General features: G+C 42.7%; 9 protein-coding genes across 9 annotated transcripts; 3 read left to right on the forward strand and 6 right to left on the reverse strand. All coding sequences in view use genetic code 12, as the record gives it.

Annotated features, from left to right (window-relative positions):
• Window positions 1-469: 469 nt before the first annotated feature.
• CJI96_0002379 (uncharacterized protein) lies at window positions 470-2,287 on the forward strand (the record flags this gene model as incomplete). The annotated part of the gene is made up of 1 exon (XM_029035894.2): window positions 470-2,287. One exon carries the CDS (start codon window positions 470-472, stop codon window positions 2,285-2,287), a length of 1,818 nt encoding a protein of 605 aa, XP_028891136.1.
• Window positions 2,288-2,491: 204 nt separating this feature from the next.
• On the forward strand, window positions 2,492-3,715 carry CJI96_0002380 (proteasome regulatory particle lid subunit RPN9; the record flags this gene model as incomplete). The annotated part of the gene is made up of 1 exon (XM_029035895.2): window positions 2,492-3,715. One exon carries the CDS (start codon window positions 2,492-2,494, stop codon window positions 3,713-3,715), a length of 1,224 nt encoding a protein of 407 aa, XP_028891137.2.
• A 49-nt stretch (window positions 3,716-3,764) lies between these two features.
• On the reverse strand, window positions 3,765-5,510 carry CJI96_0002381 (uncharacterized protein; the record flags this gene model as incomplete). Its single annotated transcript, XM_029035896.2, has 1 exon — window positions 3,765-5,510. One exon carries the CDS (start codon window positions 5,508-5,510, stop codon window positions 3,765-3,767), a length of 1,746 nt encoding a protein of 581 aa, XP_028891138.2.
• Window positions 5,511-5,651: 141 nt separating this feature from the next.
• On the reverse strand, window positions 5,652-7,496 carry SNX4 (Snx4p; the record flags this gene model as incomplete). Its single annotated transcript, XM_029035897.2, has 1 exon — window positions 5,652-7,496. The coding sequence occupies one exon, from the start codon at window positions 7,494-7,496 to the stop codon at window positions 5,652-5,654; it is 1,845 nt and encodes a 614-aa protein (XP_028891139.2).
• A 196-nt stretch (window positions 7,497-7,692) lies between these two features.
• On the reverse strand, window positions 7,693-9,063 carry DCW1 (putative mannan endo-1,6-alpha-mannosidase; the record flags this gene model as incomplete). The annotated part of the gene is made up of 1 exon (XM_029035898.1): window positions 7,693-9,063. One exon carries the CDS (start codon window positions 9,061-9,063, stop codon window positions 7,693-7,695), a length of 1,371 nt encoding a protein of 456 aa, XP_028891140.1.
• Window positions 9,064-9,466: 403 nt separating this feature from the next.
• CJI96_0002384 (uncharacterized protein) lies at window positions 9,467-11,194 on the reverse strand (the record flags this gene model as incomplete). The annotated part of the gene is made up of 1 exon (XM_029035899.2): window positions 9,467-11,194. One exon carries the CDS (start codon window positions 11,192-11,194, stop codon window positions 9,467-9,469), a length of 1,728 nt encoding a protein of 575 aa, XP_028891141.2.
• Window positions 11,195-12,516: 1,322 nt separating this feature from the next.
• On the forward strand, window positions 12,517-13,983 carry CJI96_0002385 (epsin; the record flags this gene model as incomplete). Its single annotated transcript, XM_029035900.2, has 1 exon — window positions 12,517-13,983. The coding sequence occupies one exon, from the start codon at window positions 12,517-12,519 to the stop codon at window positions 13,981-13,983; it is 1,467 nt and encodes a 488-aa protein (XP_028891142.2).
• A 191-nt stretch (window positions 13,984-14,174) lies between these two features.
• Window positions 14,175-15,620, reverse strand: ESC4 (Esc4p; the record flags this gene model as incomplete). The annotated part of the gene is made up of 1 exon (XM_029035901.2): window positions 14,175-15,620. One exon carries the CDS (start codon window positions 15,618-15,620, stop codon window positions 14,175-14,177), a length of 1,446 nt encoding a protein of 481 aa, XP_028891143.2.
• A 1,447-nt stretch (window positions 15,621-17,067) lies between these two features.
• Window positions 17,068-18,444, reverse strand: CLB2 (B-type cyclin; the record flags this gene model as incomplete). The annotated part of the gene is made up of 1 exon (XM_029035902.2): window positions 17,068-18,444. The coding sequence occupies one exon, from the start codon at window positions 18,442-18,444 to the stop codon at window positions 17,068-17,070; it is 1,377 nt and encodes a 458-aa protein (XP_028891144.1).
• Between the last annotated feature and the right edge of the window lie 1,533 nt (window positions 18,445-19,977).

The following is a 19,977-nucleotide window of genomic DNA, read 5'->3' on the forward strand; positions in this document are numbered from 1 at the left end:
AGCAATTTTCGCAGCCATTTCTTTGCGTCAATTGCACCTGACACCTAGCAATAAGAGATTTCCCCAGAATTTTTTTTGTATCTGTTCTAAAGCTTTCTTTTCCCTGGCTTTAAGGCACGAAATTAGGGGTCCCAGAACGACATTACCGTCTGCTGAAATTTAATCTCTCCCTTGACTCCATCTCAATAGTTTGCAATGCATTAGGCAGTGAGGTTCACACTGCTGCTTGCTCTGTGCTCTGGTCCTTCGTTTCCCTGACTTTCCCGGATTATGCAATCATATGAATGTGAAGGAGAGGGTACCCTCTATATACTCCCCAATTTATCTCTTTTTAGCCTTTACAAGTCTTCGTCAATCAGTGGGATCGCTCCCTTATCTAGGAGCCACTCTGCCCTGCACGCTATTCTCTACAATCTCTAGCCCTCCTCAAAAAGGTAGTCCGAAGCCAACAGACGGTACTCATACACAGATGGCCGACGAAGGAATATTTGGGGATATCGAGCAGGATAATAATCCATCATGGTATCAATCATCTCGCACGGAAACTGAGGATTATGCAAACGGTTCCTCAAGGCAATCCCCCGACAACCCCATCACGGAACCTCACCTCATGACACCCAACAACGATCCAAAGCACTCAAACGTCGAGACCTTTCATGGTAATGACCTCATAAACAGTTCCATTGGACTTTCTCAAAAGATTCGCAAGATGCTCAACAGTCCAAAACTCACTGTAGATGTGATTCTGAGTGAGCGTGTCATGAATTCTATTGTTGTGTACTTGATACAACTCAAGTTGAAAGGTGCCAAAGACAGCGACGCTATAATTGTGAAGAGGAGGTATAGCGAGTTCAAATCTCTTCGAGACAATTTGGTGAAAATGTACCCCACAATTGTTGTGCCTCCGATTCCAGAGAAGCACACTTTCCTCACATACTTGATAAACTCCATCGACAGCTCAAGGGAAACAAATGTTATCGAGCTTCGAAAGCGCTACTTCAAGAACTTCCTACAAGACGTCATATTCGACTCCAACACAAAATTGAGAAACTGTCCTTTACTCCATAAGTTTTTGGATCCAAACTACGAGTCGTGTTGGGAAAGTGCTATCAATGAGCCTCCTGCAAACTTAATCCCGTCAAACCTTCTACTTGCAAATCCTAATGATACGACTGATCAAAATGGTCTATATTTGCTTCTACCTTCGGTGACAGGTTTTGACTTGGATAGCACCGACAACCTCTCTGGCCTTAAAAAACTCAATGATGACATTCACAAGTTACATGCTGATATCAAGCTTTACGATCTTAAAGAAAACAACCTTCATGAAATTGCTGAGAATGATACTGTCTTTTCTGACATACCGATTGACTTGATAAACTTCGAAATCAACTTTCACCGGAATATAAAAGTTCTTCATGACGTGCAGAAGCTAAATAACCGCTCTGTGAAGAACTTCAAAACATTGATAAGCACGCTAATAGAGCTAGGTGCCAATTTGAACAACTTTTCGCTTCAAATTCATGATGCTTCCACGCACCGAGGCAAGTCACTCTCTTCTGTGATTGAGAAATTTGGATCTGCAGTGGACTCGACATTTCTTAATTTTGAGCACTTTCTATACGATGAAGTTATTCCTGACTGGGATGACCCGGTGAACAGGTTTGTGCAATACTACTTTTCAGCATTACAGCTTGTAAAGTTCTACAAGTATAAGCTCATCCAATTCAAACTTATCTACAAGTTGAAGTTCAACAAAGTTCAGGAGATGAGCGCATTTCATGACAGCATGAACTCCGTCAAGCATTTGAAGGATCTCGATATAAACAGTCCCTCTATAAAAAAAGCGATACAGCGCATAGAGAACAGACAGCAGCGTGTTAGACAACTCCAATCAAAAAAATCTTGGTATGGCCTTTTTGGTGGCACAAAATCAACATTCACCCTACCAGAACAGAGCCTCTCCTCGCATCCTGATAGGGAGTCTGATGAGCGGCCGAAGAGTGGAGAGGATGGCCCCAGCGACATGAAAACGCATTACCAGCATAAAATGCAGCATATCGACAAGGAGCTCAATAAACTTGATCAACTCATTGACTTAGTCAATGGTGACATGATCAGTCTCACGCAAAACCTACAAGTCAACTTCCAAGAATTTCTAGATAAGATGGAACGTAAGTGGCTTACAATTATGCTTGAGTTTGTTCGCGCAGGTAAGCAGCTCTTCGAAGAGAACTTAAACACATGGAGTAATTTCAAGAGGTCTGTTGACACTAGCGATGAGTAAGACATCAATACACGAGCTTTTTATATACATATATATATATATATATATATATATATATATATATTTTTCTATAGTTATGATGGCTGCAAATGATAACTCATATGTAGTGCAGATGGTTTTGGGTGTCGCACACTACCAAATCTACAATCGCCGCCGCTACATGAATCTCGAGACACCACAGAACTCAAAACTTCAACAATAATTATGTCAGCAATGGCTGTGGATAATGACGTGTCAACTATCTTGGCACAGTTAAGACTGGAGCTTGAGTCTTCTGATCTTATTCAGATCATTTACCAGTTGGAGGATTTCTATGAGAGAAAGTTGTGGAATCAATTGACTTTGGCTCTCGAGGAGCTCTATCAGAACCCTGAAAGTCTGATAGGGACATTAAGGCAGCAGATCTTCAGCCTGTTCTTGTCCCAATTCCAGAACAAACTCAACCAAATCAAACTTGTTGATTTCTTGTTGCGTTCGTTTGACGACGACCAGGTTTGCTATGACAAATTGATCGAATTAAAGTCTTCCATGGTGGCTGAGTTGACAAAGAAGCACGGTACAAGAAAACCTGACAATTTAGATGAGCTCATCAACAATGAGGAAGCTGTGATATACGTCAACTTGCAGATCGCCAGGTATGCATTGATTTTGAACGACTCAGTTCTGGCTGACGAGATATTAGAGTCTGTTGGGGATAAGTTCGAAAGCACCTTACAAAATGAGTTCAGTGCGAAGATAAATGCAGCGTTTTACTTGACAAAGTGCCAATACTACAAGATTCATGAAAACTACAATTTGTTTTACACAAACGGTTTACTATACCTCTCTTCATTGGACTCGCCGCTTCCATTGGACCAGCAAATAAAGTTCTGTTACGACCTCTGTATAGCTGCGTTGCTTGGCAACAAGATTTACAATTTCGGTGAGTTGATCTTACACGACATACTAAAGGTGATCAGTGACCAAAGCAGTGAATATTTCTGGTTGTATAACTTGATTACCAACCTCAATGCCGGAAACTTGGCCAAATTTAATGAGTGGCTTCAGGTCTCAATGTCTAAGAGTCCATTTCTTGCCCACCATAAGACATTCTTGCATCAGAAGATTGTTATAATGTCTTTGTTGGAGAAAATCTCCACTGAGCAGGCAACCAACAAAAGATTACTGTTTAAATCTATCAGTGATGTCACTGGAACCCCAATAGACGAGGTCGAATTGCTTATCATCAAGTGTTTTTCGCTTAACTTGATCAAGGGCTACATTAATCAAATACAACAGGTTTTGGTTGTCACCTGGTTGCAACCTAGGATTTTGAACTTGGATCAGGTCAAAACTCTCTACAATCACTTAGTTGAGTGGGATTCAAGGGTAGAAAACTTAGCTAAAGATGTTCATGCTCGTGGCGGAACTCTATGGGCAGGTAAATAAATAGAGAGCTAAATTACGTACAAAACCACATCTTCAAACCCTCTCATCTCTATTTCTTCAAGCGGTCATTAGACTCATCATCATCGAGAGCCTCGTAGTCATTTTGATCTGCGTTGCTCCGTGAGTGCTCATTTTCCTCATCGTCACCAAGCTCGAAGAGCGTGCTGCCAGCGTTACTTGCTTTGTCATGCATCTGTCCTCCTTTAAAGCCTGCGTCGTCTTCATTGTAAGCAGGTGGTACTTCGCTGGGAATATTCAGGCTTTGTAATTCGAAACTATCTCTGCCAAGATTTCCCTCTTCATCGCTATGGCTCATTACAGAGATGTCGTCTAATTCAAATTCATGACCTTGAGCAGGGCCATTGTGATCATTCTCGGCACCAGCATCTGTTGCTACTTGTTGAGATACGGCCAACATATAGCTTGTCTCAGTAGGTCTCCATAGCCAAGAAACGCCAATGAATACCAAGAAGAAAACAACACTAGGCCAAAAGTCAAACAAAAAGTAGGAGCCTTTCCAATGTTCCTCAATGAGATCCGTGGTAGTTAAGCTCAATGCAATGAAACTGGAGAGTACTAAGCCACCAATCGATAGTACAACAGAAGCAATTATGATTCGAAACAAATTCTCATAAAGCTGTAACTTTATCACTTGGCGTTGCTTGTGAAGATTTGCAGTAGTCCCCCTGATTGAGGACAAAATGCTCACGTAGAAAACGGTCATGGTGATGGCGACCGGGATGAGGGGTATAACATCCCAAATACTAGCCGCATACTCATCTGATGACACTTCACTGCTGGAGGTTAAAGAGTTTCTCGAAGATCTGATGTAGGTCATGACCAAGTAGAACATAGCAGCAGCGAAGTGTAGACCGGCAAGCAACTTGCAACGAAACATGATCTTTTTAGGTAGTTTTATTTTCACCACACCGTAACCGAGACCAATACACAAGAGTAAGAAGAAGAAGAAACTCATTTTGCCGGCATTCAACAATGATAAGAAGATCATGTAAAAGATGACGAAGCCGCTCTGCTGATTCGCAGTTCGATTGTTCAAGTCATAATATGACCAAACAACTAAAGTATCAAAAGTCAAAAAGCCGAGCATAGCTAACAAATATTTTTGCAACGGTAAGATCTGATTCTGATTCCTTTTTTTAAAGAATTGAAACCCATACAACGCTAGCACAACGGTGTAACAAAGTGTCAAAATTCCGTAAGCTGGTAATTTTGGGATTTCCGAAGCACTTAAGTGTCCAAATGCATTCTGAAAGTTTGCTACCCCTCTATAGTTAGTGTTATCCTCGCTGTATGTGGCAATACAGTAGTATCCGGTCCTGCCGACGGAATACTTAATGTGACCTGGGCCCAAATGAGTCAATTGAGAAGTTTGTACGGTGGTATTAGTGATATCACTGTTCACAATGAAGGTGCCTTTAGATTTATCATCACATATCCCTTCTGCAATGGCGCTGGAGTCACAGATGTATTTCCTATACCCATCTTTCGTGGGCTTGCCGAGGTGAACTATGTCTTTGTATTCAAAAACGACGTAGCTGACATGCACATTCCCTTCTTGATTGTCATCAGGCTTCTTTTTATTGTATTTATGATCGCCAAACTGCTCGAGCTTCAATTGAATCTGAGGTTGAATACTGCCACCCCAATCTTTCTTTGAGTACATCCCTTCGCAAACCTGGGCATTGTTATTATCATCAAACCGTACGTGATTTGCCAAAATAACATTTGCAGAGGCTAGAAGGGAAAAGAGTAGCCCCAAACTTCTGAGGTTCATGATGCAAATAGTGGTTACCTGGCAAATGAGCTACAGTCTTGGGCCAAATATGCTTGGTATCACGTGATAAATGTAGCGTGACCTATTGGCCTGCAAAACGTACCTCTCCTATTTTGTATTGCACTACTTATTGAGCAGAGCTCAGCATAACTCTTCTAGTCTTAGCATGAGCTTTTTCTCCACATCACCCCAATTATCAACTAGGTTCTTGTAGAACAGAATCTCTTGATCGCACAAATCAACCATTGATTTTTTCAAGAGTCGCTTATTGAACTTATCCCAATTAGGGTACTCCTCATTAATAATTCTATTCGTCAAATGATTGACAAGATGTGTCTGAGTTTTGATCTCATTCTCAAGTTGGGCTATTCTTGATTGTAACTTGAGCTTCTTGCTGTCAGAATGAGTTGAGCCAATATGAGGAGTGGCAGATGTTGAGATAGTATCCTTTATGAGCTGAGTAGTGTTGTTCACGATGCCTCTTTGCGGGCTCACCATCACAGGCGTGGGTGCTGGGCCATGGCCACCACTTGTTCCACCCAAGCTTGCCAAATCTGCTCTTGCTTTATTCAAGTAATCCTGAAGAACCTGAAGATCGATCTTCCTATTATGCTGAAGTTCGATGAGTTCGGTGAAGCAAATGATGTACTTTGCGCAATCTTTCAACGAGATTAAGAAGGACTCGTCAACATACTGATGAAGGGATGACCAATGCTTCGAGAAATATAGTAAAGAGTCAGAAAAAACTTTCAAGTTGGATTGAGACACTGGAACCTCTGCTGAGGAAGAATTGACTGATTTGTTTGGATCAACCTTCGAGTTCTCATTAGCCTGGACTGTGGCACTTTGAATAGATGCCAAGTGGTTGATTTGCAGGGCAAATTGCTCATAGTCGACTCTCAAATCACCATGCTTGCGGTTGAGCTTGCCAAAAATTTTGTCCAACTTCACGAGATTTTCATATAATTTCTTGAGCTTATCGCTTATCTCGAGAATATCTTTATTAGTCTCTCTTTTGTGCTTTGAAGAGGTGAAAAAGTTCATCACGGTCTCTGTAAGTAAATCTTCGTTGACGACCTTTCCAACCACCCCAAGCCCACCACCCTCATTTTCATCGGCAGCACCGCTTTTCGAGACAGATAAATTGTTCGTGAAAGTGTTCCATTCTGTGGAGTCACTGATAAAGTAGTGAAAAACGGACAGTTGTGATAGATAGCGGTGTTGACAAATGAACCTTATGAAAGTATCAAGCGAATGCAATCTTTTATGAACAAAAGCTGTACTGAATGTGTCGCCAGTAAGATACTTGAAGTTCAGTTTCGGGGGTAAAGGTGGCACCAAGGCTTGAGGAAAGTCATTGATCAAGCAATTATGGAGAAATCTGAAGTCACCATAACGTCGGCGTGTTTTGACAGTGATGGTCAGTGTCCCGGCCACTGGTTTCACGCTTGAAAGTTTGGTAATCAGTGGATGGTCTGTAGTTGTGGTGATGAGATAGGAAATATATTGCTTAGCATTTGAGTCTCTGTCGCTGATTGGATGGCTCACTTGCAGATCAATGCTGTACTTGTCGAAAGTCTCGCTCAATTGTTGTTCCCGAAGTTCTGCTTGCCTTATTTCATCTTCCGAAGGTACTGGTTCTCGGGGTTTCGCTTGTTCCAAAGCACCGTTGAGTTCTTCGGGCTGCGTTGGAGCCGATGGCGACTTCAAGGTGTCCATGGCGTCTGCCTCATTCATAGCTTCGGAAGCATTTTCCTCGACAGTTCTTTGCCTGTCTTTGCTGGCAGTCACCTGCTCAGCCAGAGCAATTGTCGATGTCTCTATGGGGTAGTCCAGTTGGTGAGCTGGTGGGCTTGACTGCCCTTCTGAATCCTTGCTAGGTTCAGCTTGTTCTTCTTCCGGGATCACCGGGCTCTGATTCTCATGGATTTGTTTGCTTTCTTCCTCGCTATCCCACTTGATTGAAGTGAAAGGGTCTTCGGACATGTCTGATATCTGTGAATGGGTACGCACACAGCAGCAGGAGGTTATCGAGCATGCCAGACCACACTTATCTGTTGTGCTGTGCACGACCTTTCGACTCTGGGGTATCCACCTCGATGTCGAAATTCACGCATGCATATCTTTCAGGAGAGGGTTTGTTAAGGACGTAGACATTATTATACACTGATATTTGCTGACATCATATAACCAACCAAGTAGCAGTTCCTATGATCGCAACTCCGATAATTGCAGTTATGATACTTGCACCCGCCTTGTCCTTGGCATGAAGGTCGAGTGGCTCCGCATCTGTTTTGGCAATCGCGTAACCAGCTGCTGGGTTTCCGATAGATGATCCACCAGTATCTGCTGTCAATGGTGGAGGACGTTCTGCCACTAACAAATTCTGTATAACCTCAAGGGCATTCATTTGTTCACCAAGTCCATAAACACCATCCCAAGTACCATTGGTCCATGAGAGACCACAGGTGTGACCATCTGAACCACCTACACAAGACCATGCCGCAGCGTTGGCTGAGTCGACGAGCCAGCGACGAATATGATCGTAAGTCTCGGGAACAAGAATCGACGTGAGTCCCAAAAAGCGCGAAAAATACGCCTTGAAGGACCGCTGATCTTGGTTGCACGAGTACTGGTTAGAAGTGGGACTTTGACAAGCAGCTTCATACATGATATGAGCATCTTCCAGCTTCTTGTAAAAAAATACCTCCGCTGATTTCAAGAAGTTTAGAGTTCGGTTGTGCCACTTCTCGTCTTCAGTATAGTTCCACAAATAAGCACATCCAGCCAACATGAGGCCCTGATTGTACGTCCACTGCCACTTGGTGACGTTCGAACAGTTGTCGGGTGCGTGTGTGCCATCGTAAACGAACCAATGTTCCCCTTCAGTCAAGAGGCCAACACCGTACATCCAGTCAAACACTTTCTCAGCCCAATCCACATAAGAATCATTTCCAGTGTATCTCGCTAAACGAGCACTCATGTGGAAAAGAGCGCCATTCGAGACAGAGTTCTTATAATCATAGCCGGAGTTCCACTGGAAAATCTGCCAACGCAATCCACCGTTACAATGGTCCATATCCCATCTTGAACTCATAGTATTGAAAACAGCCTGCGCAAGAGCAAGCCAAGCCAATTTGGGATCCTCTGGATTGGTGAAATTGTGTTCAGCGGCAGCCATCACTGCGAAACCCCAAAAGGCCTGGTCATCATTACCTTCCGTTGTACTTTGGTTCAAGGGAATATAATTGTAGTTTTCACCCACCTGATACGTGAGGGCCTGCTCAATCAAGTCGTCATATTGAGTATCTTGAGTGTAGTATGAGTAATCCAATAGCGATCCGAAAGCACCGCCAGCATGCCACCAATAGTATGGCCATGAGAACATACCAATAGTGCCACCGTACTTGTTACCTTGGTAATAATCGAGAAGACCTTTAGCAATCAACTTGGTGGCATCTTTTATAGTGGTTTCATTATTTGTGTCTAGCCATACGGCTGATGTGATGGAAGCAAATGAGATCCACGTTATAGCGAAGTCTAGAAGTCTCATGGTGCAGCGAAACGTAGACAAGCGAGTGAGTTGTGCTTATGTACTCAGGTGACTATAACGACTATTGCTTTCCTTAAGTAAAATTATTAAAAGTTGTTACGTTCTTTTTTTGAAATGTGCTCTTTTTTCGTGCCTTGATCCTTTTTTAGGTCTCACTCCACCCGCTTTTTTTTCTGGTCTTTCTTTGCCGCGATTTGAGGCCCCTTTCATTCACACGTTTGCACCGTGTTCGCGATTATATTTGGACTACGTGTGAGCAAGAGTTATTTTTGTTCCTAAGTTATTGTAGATAAGCTATATTACATTTTTTCGGCCATACCGTAAATCTCGTGAACTAAGCTGCTAACTAAATCTCGTATTGTCCCTCATTGATGTCGAGAAATGAATTCTAAACTGCGTATGCTTAGGCTTTAAAAGTAGGATCCACCTCCTTGCGCTCAGCCGGTATTTCTGAGTCCTCTGCACCATTAGCTTCCTTTTTCTTATCCTGTTCGGATTCATCTTTGTGTGATTCTTCGGAACCTGCTGATTGGGCGTTATCGCTTTCGTTGTCTTCCTTTTCACTGTGACCATGCTCCTCATCTGTTTTCCGCTCACTAGTACCATTGGTGGTTGCTTCGGGATTCACCTTAGCTGAGATTTCTTTCGAGCGGATGCTGGCGACGGATTTTTCAAGATTTTTGAAACTTCTGGCAAACAGCTCAAAGTCAATAGTGAGACCTAATGCGTTGTAGACTTTGGAGGGGTCATCCTCGAATGTTAATCCTTTGACACGCATCTTCTCATCGAGCCCGGTGACGAAAGCGTCATCGAACTCGGAGGCTGCTTTCTTGGACACTTTTTTTATGATGATTAAGTTAGTTTCAGTGATAAACAAGAGTTCGACTGTGATACTGTTATCGGCGGTAGCAAATTTTTGCTTGATTGGAGGTGTCAACAAGTAGTGATTCTGTTGGCTCACTTTTGATACTATCGGTACCGTGTTGTTTAACTCAGTGATATTGTTACTAACCTGGGAAAGCTTTGCTGGGGCCAACGCGGCAAGAAGAGGGTCCAAATAAATCAGGCGAAAGCTGTCTAGCATCGTCTTACGAAACTGTTGTTCCGATGTGATGGGTTTGTTTGAATTAAGCGATTCCACCAAATAGGATGCTAGCTCAGAAATGTAAGTCAAAGTACCATCAGGTTGATCATTTCCCATCGCAAGAAGAAAATCGTTGAAATCACTGTAGACATGGGGCCGACTGTAAGGGTTCGAGTAACAAGAATTGCATAGTCTGTACACCGCACTCACATTGTCTTCTAAGTCCAACGGCTGAGAACATAGTTCGCATGAACTTGGACCAGCTGTCTTGTTCCTGTCCCCTTGCTTTTGTTGATAGTAACGGTAATATTGCTGTTGCAGCTTGAACCCCATAGGTTGACCCACATCTGGGCGATTTATTGCAGCGGCTGCGATCTGAGCAGCAGTCGCTGTGGAGGTAGGAGCAGCGTGTTGTAGGTTTTTACCATTCGTGGGCATTCCAACATTAGATCCTGCCATTGTTGGCATCATGCCACCAGTAGCAGCGCTAGCAATAGCCACCGGGTTATTGATGTAAGGAGAGGCGTTTCCCATCAGCGGCAGTTGATACGCAGACAGGTCGACTGAGGCTCCAGGATAGCCTGGGCTCATACCTTGCTGACCATTGTAGGAGTAATTCTGCGGGTAGTTGTAAGTTGGCGAAGCAGCCCCAATACTCTGGTTGAGCCCTTGCTGTCCATACGCTTGTTGGTTGTATCCCAGAGATGCGGCGTTTGGTTGTTTATATACTGAGAACTGCGCATTATACAGCTGCTTCAGTGGATTGACCACACCGGCGTCCCGGTTCGCCTGGATATCAGACAAAAGCTGATCTGCGGTAAAGACATCATCGTGGATAAAATTAGCATTTTGGTTCTGCTCTTGAAACTGACGCATTCCATATCTCATCGTTTCCTCAGCCAAGGGCTTTCTCAGCTTCTTTTTAGTGCGCTCGATTATTCTACATTTGGCACACGTCTTGTATTGCTGGACTTCTGGTGGCTCATCGTCCATTCTCTTTCTTTTGCAACGACGGCATCTTCTCGAGTCTCCTTCGTACATCATCATGATTAAAATCGCGTTTTTGCTTGTATCAGGATGAGTATTAATCAGGATCGAATGTTAGTTTTATTTTTTTTTTTTCTTACGTTGTATTGGGTATGGGTGACACCGGAATTCTTTGCCCGTGCACGACTTTTTTGTGGTCAGGTGGCTAGCCGAACTGTAAGTTTGACTTGTGATTAGTCAGCAAAGCACATTGTCATAGCTGCCACCAAACCAGGGTATTTCGGTGGTATGTGAAAGAGACGAGTTTTTATATACATTGATATGAGAGTCTTGACTCAGTTATCGCGGTGCAGGAGAAACGGTGATATGTTTTAAGTCACTTTCGCACATACGCACTGCTGATTGAGATAAGGCTGAGGAATTTTCTTTGGGTGCGTTGTACTTTAGAAATAAAACAAAAAAAATAACAAAAGAAAAAGAAAAAAAGGGCATACCAATGAAACTTTATCATTGTAGAGGTTTTAGCTTTGCTAGAAACACTCACGGTACCCCTATTCTGTGATTTAGTATATTGTGAGGTCACAATAAATTTCGCAAACTGTAGCCTCTACAAGAGAAATGTTATGAATCTGTAGACATGCGCTGGTTGGTCAAAAAAATCCGATAAGAGAAGTTTCATAGTTTTACAAAAAATTGCTTTCAGATGCTGATATATCTAATTTTCAAGTCTTTTTTTTTTTTTTCATCTCTAAATGTTATACTGTCTTCCTATTTTTTCATTCTTTTTGCACAAAAGAGCATGCTATCACCTCACTGGCAATCACAGTTTTTCGTTGCCATACTCAGGCTCAAGTGCAGACACCACATACTTATTGAAAGATGTTTCGCAGAAGTTGACTACACGAAAATTTTAGAAGAGCTGTTGTTGTTGCAAGTTTTTTCCAGTTCTGAAAAAGGAAGGAATATTTTTCAGATTAATTGTCATCTTCCCACTGAGAAAAAGTGTGACTTGTCTCCTACTCTGCTGCTGGGCAAGCAAATGTGCGATCTCGGTTAGCAACACTCGGCCCGGTAATGGCTGCAATACGATAACCAATGACATGCCTCACCTTCTCTCATGCCCTTCCTTCAATGTCCACCCAATTCGTTTTACATGTTTATATGTCATAAGTAGCAATTGACATATCACTGGAGACTACCAAGCACTACGATTTTCCAGTTGCCGAACAAATTTCAGGGCAATCTTTAGCCTGTTTCTTTTTTTTTCTTGATGCTCGGTGTACGGGTCTTCACACCGAGTCAACCACCTCCGCCCCTGGCGAAGACACATGTAATTGATCAGCTGCTTCTTGATTCCGCCTAAACATTCAGTTCTAAGACTAATGTCCAAGATCGTGCGTTCCATAAAAAACGTGGCCAACGGGTACCTGTCTGCCCAGATATTGGTGCGTAATGCCACTTCCAATGATCCTTCCGGGCCCACTACATATGAAATGGAGGAGATAGCAGCTGCCACTTACAACAACCAGACAGAATTTTTGGAGATTATGGATATGCTTGATCGCCGTTTAAATGACAAAGGAAAAAACTGGCGCCATGTTGCCAAATCGTTGACTGTATTGGACTACTTGGTGCGGTTTGGTTCCACCAAATGCGTCCTTTGGTCCAAGGACAACTTGTATATCATCAAGACTTTGCGTGAATTTGTTCATTTTGACGACGCGAATAATGATCAGGGTGCAATAATCAGGGTTAAAGCTAAAGAATTAGTTGCGCTTTTGCGTGATGATGAACGTCTTGCTCGAGAGAGAGAAAATGCTAGGGCTGGCGGACGTAGAAGAGAAGGAGGAAGAAGAAGACCCGAGCCTGCTAGCGACGATCCCTATGATTCTGATTTACAAAGAGCACTTGAACTCTCACGTGAAACTGCTGAAGAGGAACAAGGAAGACAAGCAAGAAATGCCGATGCTGACGATCCAGAGCTTCAGGCAGCTTTGAAGCTATCACTCGAAGAAGAGGAGATGCGTAAGCTTAAAAATCAACAAAACGAAAACCTTTTGGATTTGAATGACAATAACCAAGGGCAATTTGCACAACCCCAGTACTACTATCAAACGGGACAGTTCCAGCCACAGTTTACTCAGCCTTATCAATTTTATCAGCCGGTTCAGCAGCAGCAGCAATATGATATATTTGGTAACCCTATTCAAGCAATGGCTTCAGGATATTACGCCCCACAACAGCTGGTTCAGCCTCAGGCTCAACCACAGATTCCTCAATTCACTGGCTTCACAAATCCCGCTCCTGCAAACAACCAGGAAGAATTAAAACCGCTTAAAACAGGCTCAAACAACCCTTTTGCTCTCCATGACTCCCTGTCCCAACAACAGTCGCAACCTCAGACGCCTTCTTTGAACCAAATGTCCCAAAATCAACAACCCTCCTATTTTACTCAGCCTGTATCTCAGCCTCAAAACAAGCTCAAGCAGCAAACAACATCGTCTTCCAGATTTAATGAAACACATGAGCTCAACAATCTTTTGGCCTCGGGCACTGGCGTTGATACATTCGGAAATACAGGTGCCACCAGAATACCACACCAGCATACCAAGACAGGAACTTTTATCAACTCGAGTGGAACGGGCTATAAGCAACAACAAAATGACGTTCGCTTAAGTTCAAACGCCACAGGGAATCCATTCTTGAATACTGGTATCGGCGCTACAGGCCAGAATGGGCCTCAATATCAAGCTCAAAACGGACAACTGGCTTCAAGAATCGATCCCGCTCCCACTGGATTTGGGTTTGGCAATTCCAAAGAAGGTGAGCCTAGTTTGATTGACATCTGAGATGTTGTACGATGTATTTGTTGTGAGGAGATGGTGATGTAGGCTACGGTCAATGTAATAGTAGAAACTAAACGGCTCAAGACACGAAAATAAAAAACAAAGAAAAAAAAACAATAAAAAGAGGAAGATTCAGAGAAATAAAGTAGTAAGGTTTCAGAGAAATAAAGTAGTAAAGAAACAATATATTCTAATTATTGAATCTGAAACTCTTCGAACTCAACAATCGTCAGCTTGAAGATCGATTTAACGCACCAATCCCAACAGACAGATATCGAATGGTCAGACGATAAACATCTCACCGCCCTCACGTCTTTTTCCTTGTTGGCGACGATGATGCTTCTGCCACTTGCGTCGGATAGTAAAGTTTTGCGGTCAATTGAGCTTGTTAATTTGACAATCTTTACTTCGCTTAGTCCGTGTTCCTTCAAGATGCTCTTAATCAAGGTAGCTCCACCATTCAAGTTATGAGAAAGGTTTAGCTTCATATCTTTGAAAACAGATCCTTTATTGGGAGCGTCGAGTAGTAACTTTAAGCCACTTTGTTTTGATTTAATCCCTAACTGTTTGTTGATTTCTTCAATGGGGACAAACAAATCTAAGGAGAAATCCTCAGATGGAAATAAGGTTCTGACAGCTATTGAATCTAGCTTAGGGGACTTTTTGATTTCCTTAATGATTGCAATGAGGTATTTAGGATGAAGCACTTGCGTACATTGCGATAAGCACTTAAGAAACTTTTCAGTTCTCAATACTCTGGGCGCAATGATTGCATCTATAGGGTTATTCGCGTCAAAGTCGTTTGCAACAGTGATGCCGACTCTTGAAAGGCTAACAACATCGGCGCGTGTAAGAGTGATCTCTTGTTCACAGCCTGTCATTATGACTACCTTGTGAGCAGCACTGGCTTGTTTTTTTCTTCTCTTCACTTGTTCTCCTGCCGCGTCTGAATCCTCAGCATCACGTCCTTCAGTTGAGTCTTTTGCTATCCTCTTTGACATATGATCCACGCTTTCTTCGAGCTGCTTCATGTAGGTGTTCATTTTACGCACCGACTTCAGCATTGAGGTATAATTATTCAAGTCCTCCATATCATTGTGAAGTTTAAGAGTTGCTTTTTGTTTTGCCGATCGACTCGAACGCTTTCTCTCTAGATATTGTGCCTCCTTCATCTGCAAAACCAGAACATCTTCGGGAGATTGTGTGGGTGTTTGCTTACTCACAGGTGAAGATCTCTTCGAATGTTTGGCTATACTGGCTTCTTCAGGGCCTTTTCTTTCACCATTCTGCTCACCCAACTTGTTACAGGGTGATGTTACAGGAGTTGATTCAACACAAAACCCTTCTGTGGCACTATCCTCAACATCCAGAGTGACCTTATTTCGAACTTGGATACCAAGAAGCGAAATTTTTACTGTAGTTGAGCCTATCTTTGGAACTTTGAATGCTTCTTTTCCATAATTGGGCTTCGTTGGATCCAAAAAATTCCAGCTTGCGAAACATTGTTCAATCCAAAAGTGATTTACGACTTTTATTCCGGGCCATTTCTTTTGAACTGCATTGAACTTTTCACCTTCGTGCTTCTCGGCCACAAGAAAATCATTGCGATTGTCAAGAGTCTTTGTGAATTCGGCGCCCATGATTCCTATCAACAACGACAAATAATGTCTTGCGTCACCGCTATAACCTGTGACACTGATACGTTTGCCAGTGAATTCAGAGATATGGCTTCTTGGAATAGGAAAGTGTAAAAGGTTTGACCTGAGCGGTGGTATGAAATCTTTATTTAACACCACTTGGTAAAGCCAACGTAAAGATGCTACTTGAACAGATGGAGATTCGAGGCAAATTTTGTATTCATGACCCTCCCTGAATTTTCCGATGTAAACGTCAACAGATTTCGCATCAAATTCTTCGGTTACCTCTCCACCACACAGCCTTATCATCGCATTCATAGCTCCTTTGAAATGCTCACTAAGGCAATAATCAGATGATACGTAAACTCGCATCCCTTTGAGAGCATTATTAGTTGCAGCTACCAGGGTGGCCTCGGTGTTCATTTCATCAAAAAAAGAATCGCCGCCAGATATTGAAGTTTCGTAATTTGGCTTTCCAGTTCGTAGAGTCACAGGGTCAGATAGTAGATATGGCTTCTCATCTAGCCGTCGCTGTTGCTTAAAGCAATCGTCAAGCCAATGAGGAAGTACAATTTGTATTCTCAAATTCTCTTTTTTTCTAATATTAGCAGCAAGCACGCTTTTATTGTTGGAAAGATCTAGAGATATCAAGTGTGTAGTGTATCGAGAAAGTGAGTCAAGGTACTGACCGCCAAAGGCACGAACGCCCGCGTACATCATTTCTTTATCACCTTCTGGCAAGTTATTAGCTATGCAAACAACGACTTTGTCCATGAATGGAACTGGTTGGGGAGAATACAACCTGTAGTTCTTTTTCTGAGAAGCCAGCTCCGAGTCTTGTAGCCATATAGGGGTGGTTATGGGGATCATCATACTCAAGGCCTGCGAATATCCAGAAAAATCGTATCTTGGAGAAATGATATGAGAGATGTCATTCTCTTGTAAAGCTTTGTGTGAAATATCCAGTGTCAGACAAATACACCTGCCTCCGTTTCTCTTTATGATATCCTGAACCCAAGAAGTGGAAGACTCTGCTTCAATGAAGTCTTGTATTAATAAAAAGACAACCGCATCAAATACGCCACTCATTGGTAATATATGGCGTTTAAATCTTCAGCATCACTACGCGTCTTCACTTGTTTTCCGTATATGTATTTTTTTTTCTGTCCGCACCGCGATGCAGTCTATCAACAACTAATACCAAGCTGCTTCTTGCATCGTCAATTAAAACTCTGTTAAGTTTGAGCTCCTTAGTTTTTCTTCTCCGTCTTGACAAGCCCTTTGAGAGCGCAACCAGATGCATAGGAAGAGCTCAAGCTAAGAATGAGGTTGCAAGGCTTACCATCGTAATATGAACAAGGGCGTGAGAATCTAGTAGTATTTGGCATCGCTGCCCAATGTATGCAATTTGAACGAGTCGCTATGGAAGATAATGATTGGAAGCATCAGCTTATTTGGCAATTTTCTCGGTGATAAGCAGCTCATCAAAGAGGTCTCTCTTTTCAGCGACAAACTTCTTCGCCCAGCTTCTGCAGACAATGCTAGCCTTCATAAACTTTCTTGTTGCATACTTTTTGAAGAACTCATCGTGCTCGACCGGCGATATGAGGTATTGAACGATAAGCTCCACACACTCTCTTAAGTCATCAACACGGTAGCCACCGGAGTAGTATATGAGATTTCCATTCCAAACCGGATCTTTTCCAAGGATGAGTCTCGCTATGTACATCGCAGATGCTGAGCAAAGAGACGGGAGCATGCCAATGAACTTATAATCAATGATTGAGATCTCGAGGAGGTATTTGCCGAGTGTCCTCAGTTGCACATCATAGTCGTCTGCTTTAGAGATTCGACGTAGGAAGTTCATGGGGTTTGGATAGTTGAGGTCGAAGTTCAAGATCGTTAGAATGTACTTTTCGGCCTGAAGAATTTGATCCTCTGTATAGGATTCATCAGTGAAGTAAGCGTAATTCTTTACGGAGGGAGAGAAGACCTCCTCGTACTTTGCGGCAATGAACAATGAGCCGGTTGCTAGTAGCTGTAACTTGTCAATTTGAACAGACTCCACCGACATGAACCTATCCATTATGTTGATTGCTAAAAAAAGTGTCTCGGGCAATAAACGAAACTTTTGGTGCATTTCCACAAGCCAGTCCACCAAGATAGAGCGCATTTTTGGCTTGAGTTGCGTCTGTTCAAACAAGTAATTGGGATTTGGCAAGGTCTTGTGTTCAAGCTCATGTAGGTAGGGAAAAATCTCACTGACATACTCACTCACCATCAACGGATCATCATGGTCTTCCTCGTCTAGATCTTGCCATTCATAGTCTACCCGCTTTGATTTCTTGAATTTAGTGACATTATCTTCATTTGAAACGTGGAGTTTTTCCACAAGATTGGTGCTTGATTCAGTTGCTTGTCTCTTCTTAGGAAGTACTTGTTCTTGCGATTTAGCAACCTCATGTGTCGTTGCCAGTACCGGACCGGCGTCTGACTCTGAAGTGGAGCAATCTATATCTCTAGAACTTGCGGGTGCATATCTTATATCTTTACGAGAGTTAAGATCACCATGTAAACTGCTGACCTCCTCAAGAGGTTTTCGGCGCGTGACGGGACGAGCAGCAGGGCGGGATATACCAAATTGCAGAGAAACATCTCCAAGATGTTGCCGTTGCTGCGACGTTTTGGTCAGATTAATGTTAGTTGCTTCTGATCCCTTTCTTAGAAGATCTTTTCGATGAATTGTTTCATGCTTGCTTCTGGCCCTGGTGGCCCACACGTCGTAGGCATCCGTGTCGTTCTCGTTCTCATTATTGACGGCCGACATAGTACTCAAGCTCCTTGGTGTGGAACTCTTACGAATGATTGCTTGGATGGAATGAACGAGGAGTGGGCGACAATTATGCTAGGCGCGTTCAAAGGTAGTGTGAATTAGGGCTTTGTGAAAGGAGTAATACGATGCAATGACTTCACAAACGGATATTTTGATCCAAAACCAAGAATATGAGCAAGTTATATTGTTTTGGTTGAATAAAAAATGGCAATCTTGACAAAATATAGTAGGTATGGCACACTAGGTAGATTGGGCAAAAAAAAAGTTGATGAAAGCGGTAAGGTAAATACAACAAGGCACAGGAAACTTCGCACCTTTGCGAAGCAGTTTGAAGGACAAAAGTAAAGGCGGCTGACCGCTCTCTAGCGCGTTTTGCGTTAAAATCGAAGAAAAAGACGACAACAAGACTGCGAGGGAAACAGCACCTTTCGATTCTACTACCGTATGAAGGAAAGACGTAAACAAACCAGTCAACACCTCTCTTTCTTCTCACACATAGGCGAATAAGGAATGACGAATGCTCAGGTTTTAGTGGTATCTTAGCTTATATTGCTGGTGTACAAAATCTGCAATTTATAAGCTTCAAGTAGTTTTGCTCGTTCGTGTTTGGTTGACAGGATGCATCCATATCATTTCATCGGCGCGGAGAACTAGACGTATTGCGGGCCCTCAGCATCTCTCACAGTTAGATTATACTAGAAGATCTGAATTTGAAAATACAACATAGAAATGACATGGACCTCACGAGATTAAAAAAAGAAAAAATAAAAGTTAGAAGGTGCTAAGATAGCTACAACATTGGTAGGCTGTTTACAAGGAGCAATAATTACGTCTCTTGAAGATCCCGGAGTCCACAAAAGCCCAGCCGCCTTGGAGGGGCTAACGTTGCTCCAATTGACATCAGGTTTTCCAGTTGCTTCAGAGCGTATATTGCTTTCGAGAGTGGGTTGGCCGACGGTTGATCAAAACAAACAAAAGTGAGCGCGCCCGAGAACTCCCTCAACTCGATTGCCTCTTGGAAATTCACAATCGACGAAAGGGCTCCTGGCCACTATTGTCAAGCGCCTCAAAGTACATCATACGCCACATAATGCTCGATCGCGGGTTCCACACATGCAAATCATTTTTGTGCTCTCCCTGTGCTCCGAGGATGTCCCCCCTGGAATTGACTGCTAAGTGTTTATGAATAAAGTTGTAGAATTCCGAGAGAAAAATGCATCTGATCAGATTGTTCGATTCCAGTTGTATTTTCCCATCAAATTTCTCGTCTTATCACTGTTATCAATATCATCGTAAGGAGTGGAGGATGAATTTGGCCTTGTGGATATTCGGCTTGCTGCATTTGTGCAAGCTTTGCAACAATTTTTTTCACTTTCTGACAGACCAGTGCTTCGATCCTTAAACCCAGACTTTATTGGCCTATTCTGCCTGAGTGTAGAATTGATATTATGTATTTCGCAGCGGATTTGATCGATCACCTCAGCGACTTGACTAAGTTGCATCGCGGGAAATGTATGGGGGATATCA

The sequence above is a fragment of the Candidozyma auris genome, chromosome 2, assembly GCF_003013715.1.
Source record: "Candidozyma auris chromosome 2, complete sequence".
In the NCBI taxonomy this organism is placed as follows: Eukaryota; Fungi; Ascomycota; class Pichiomycetes; order Serinales; family Metschnikowiaceae; genus Candidozyma; species Candidozyma auris.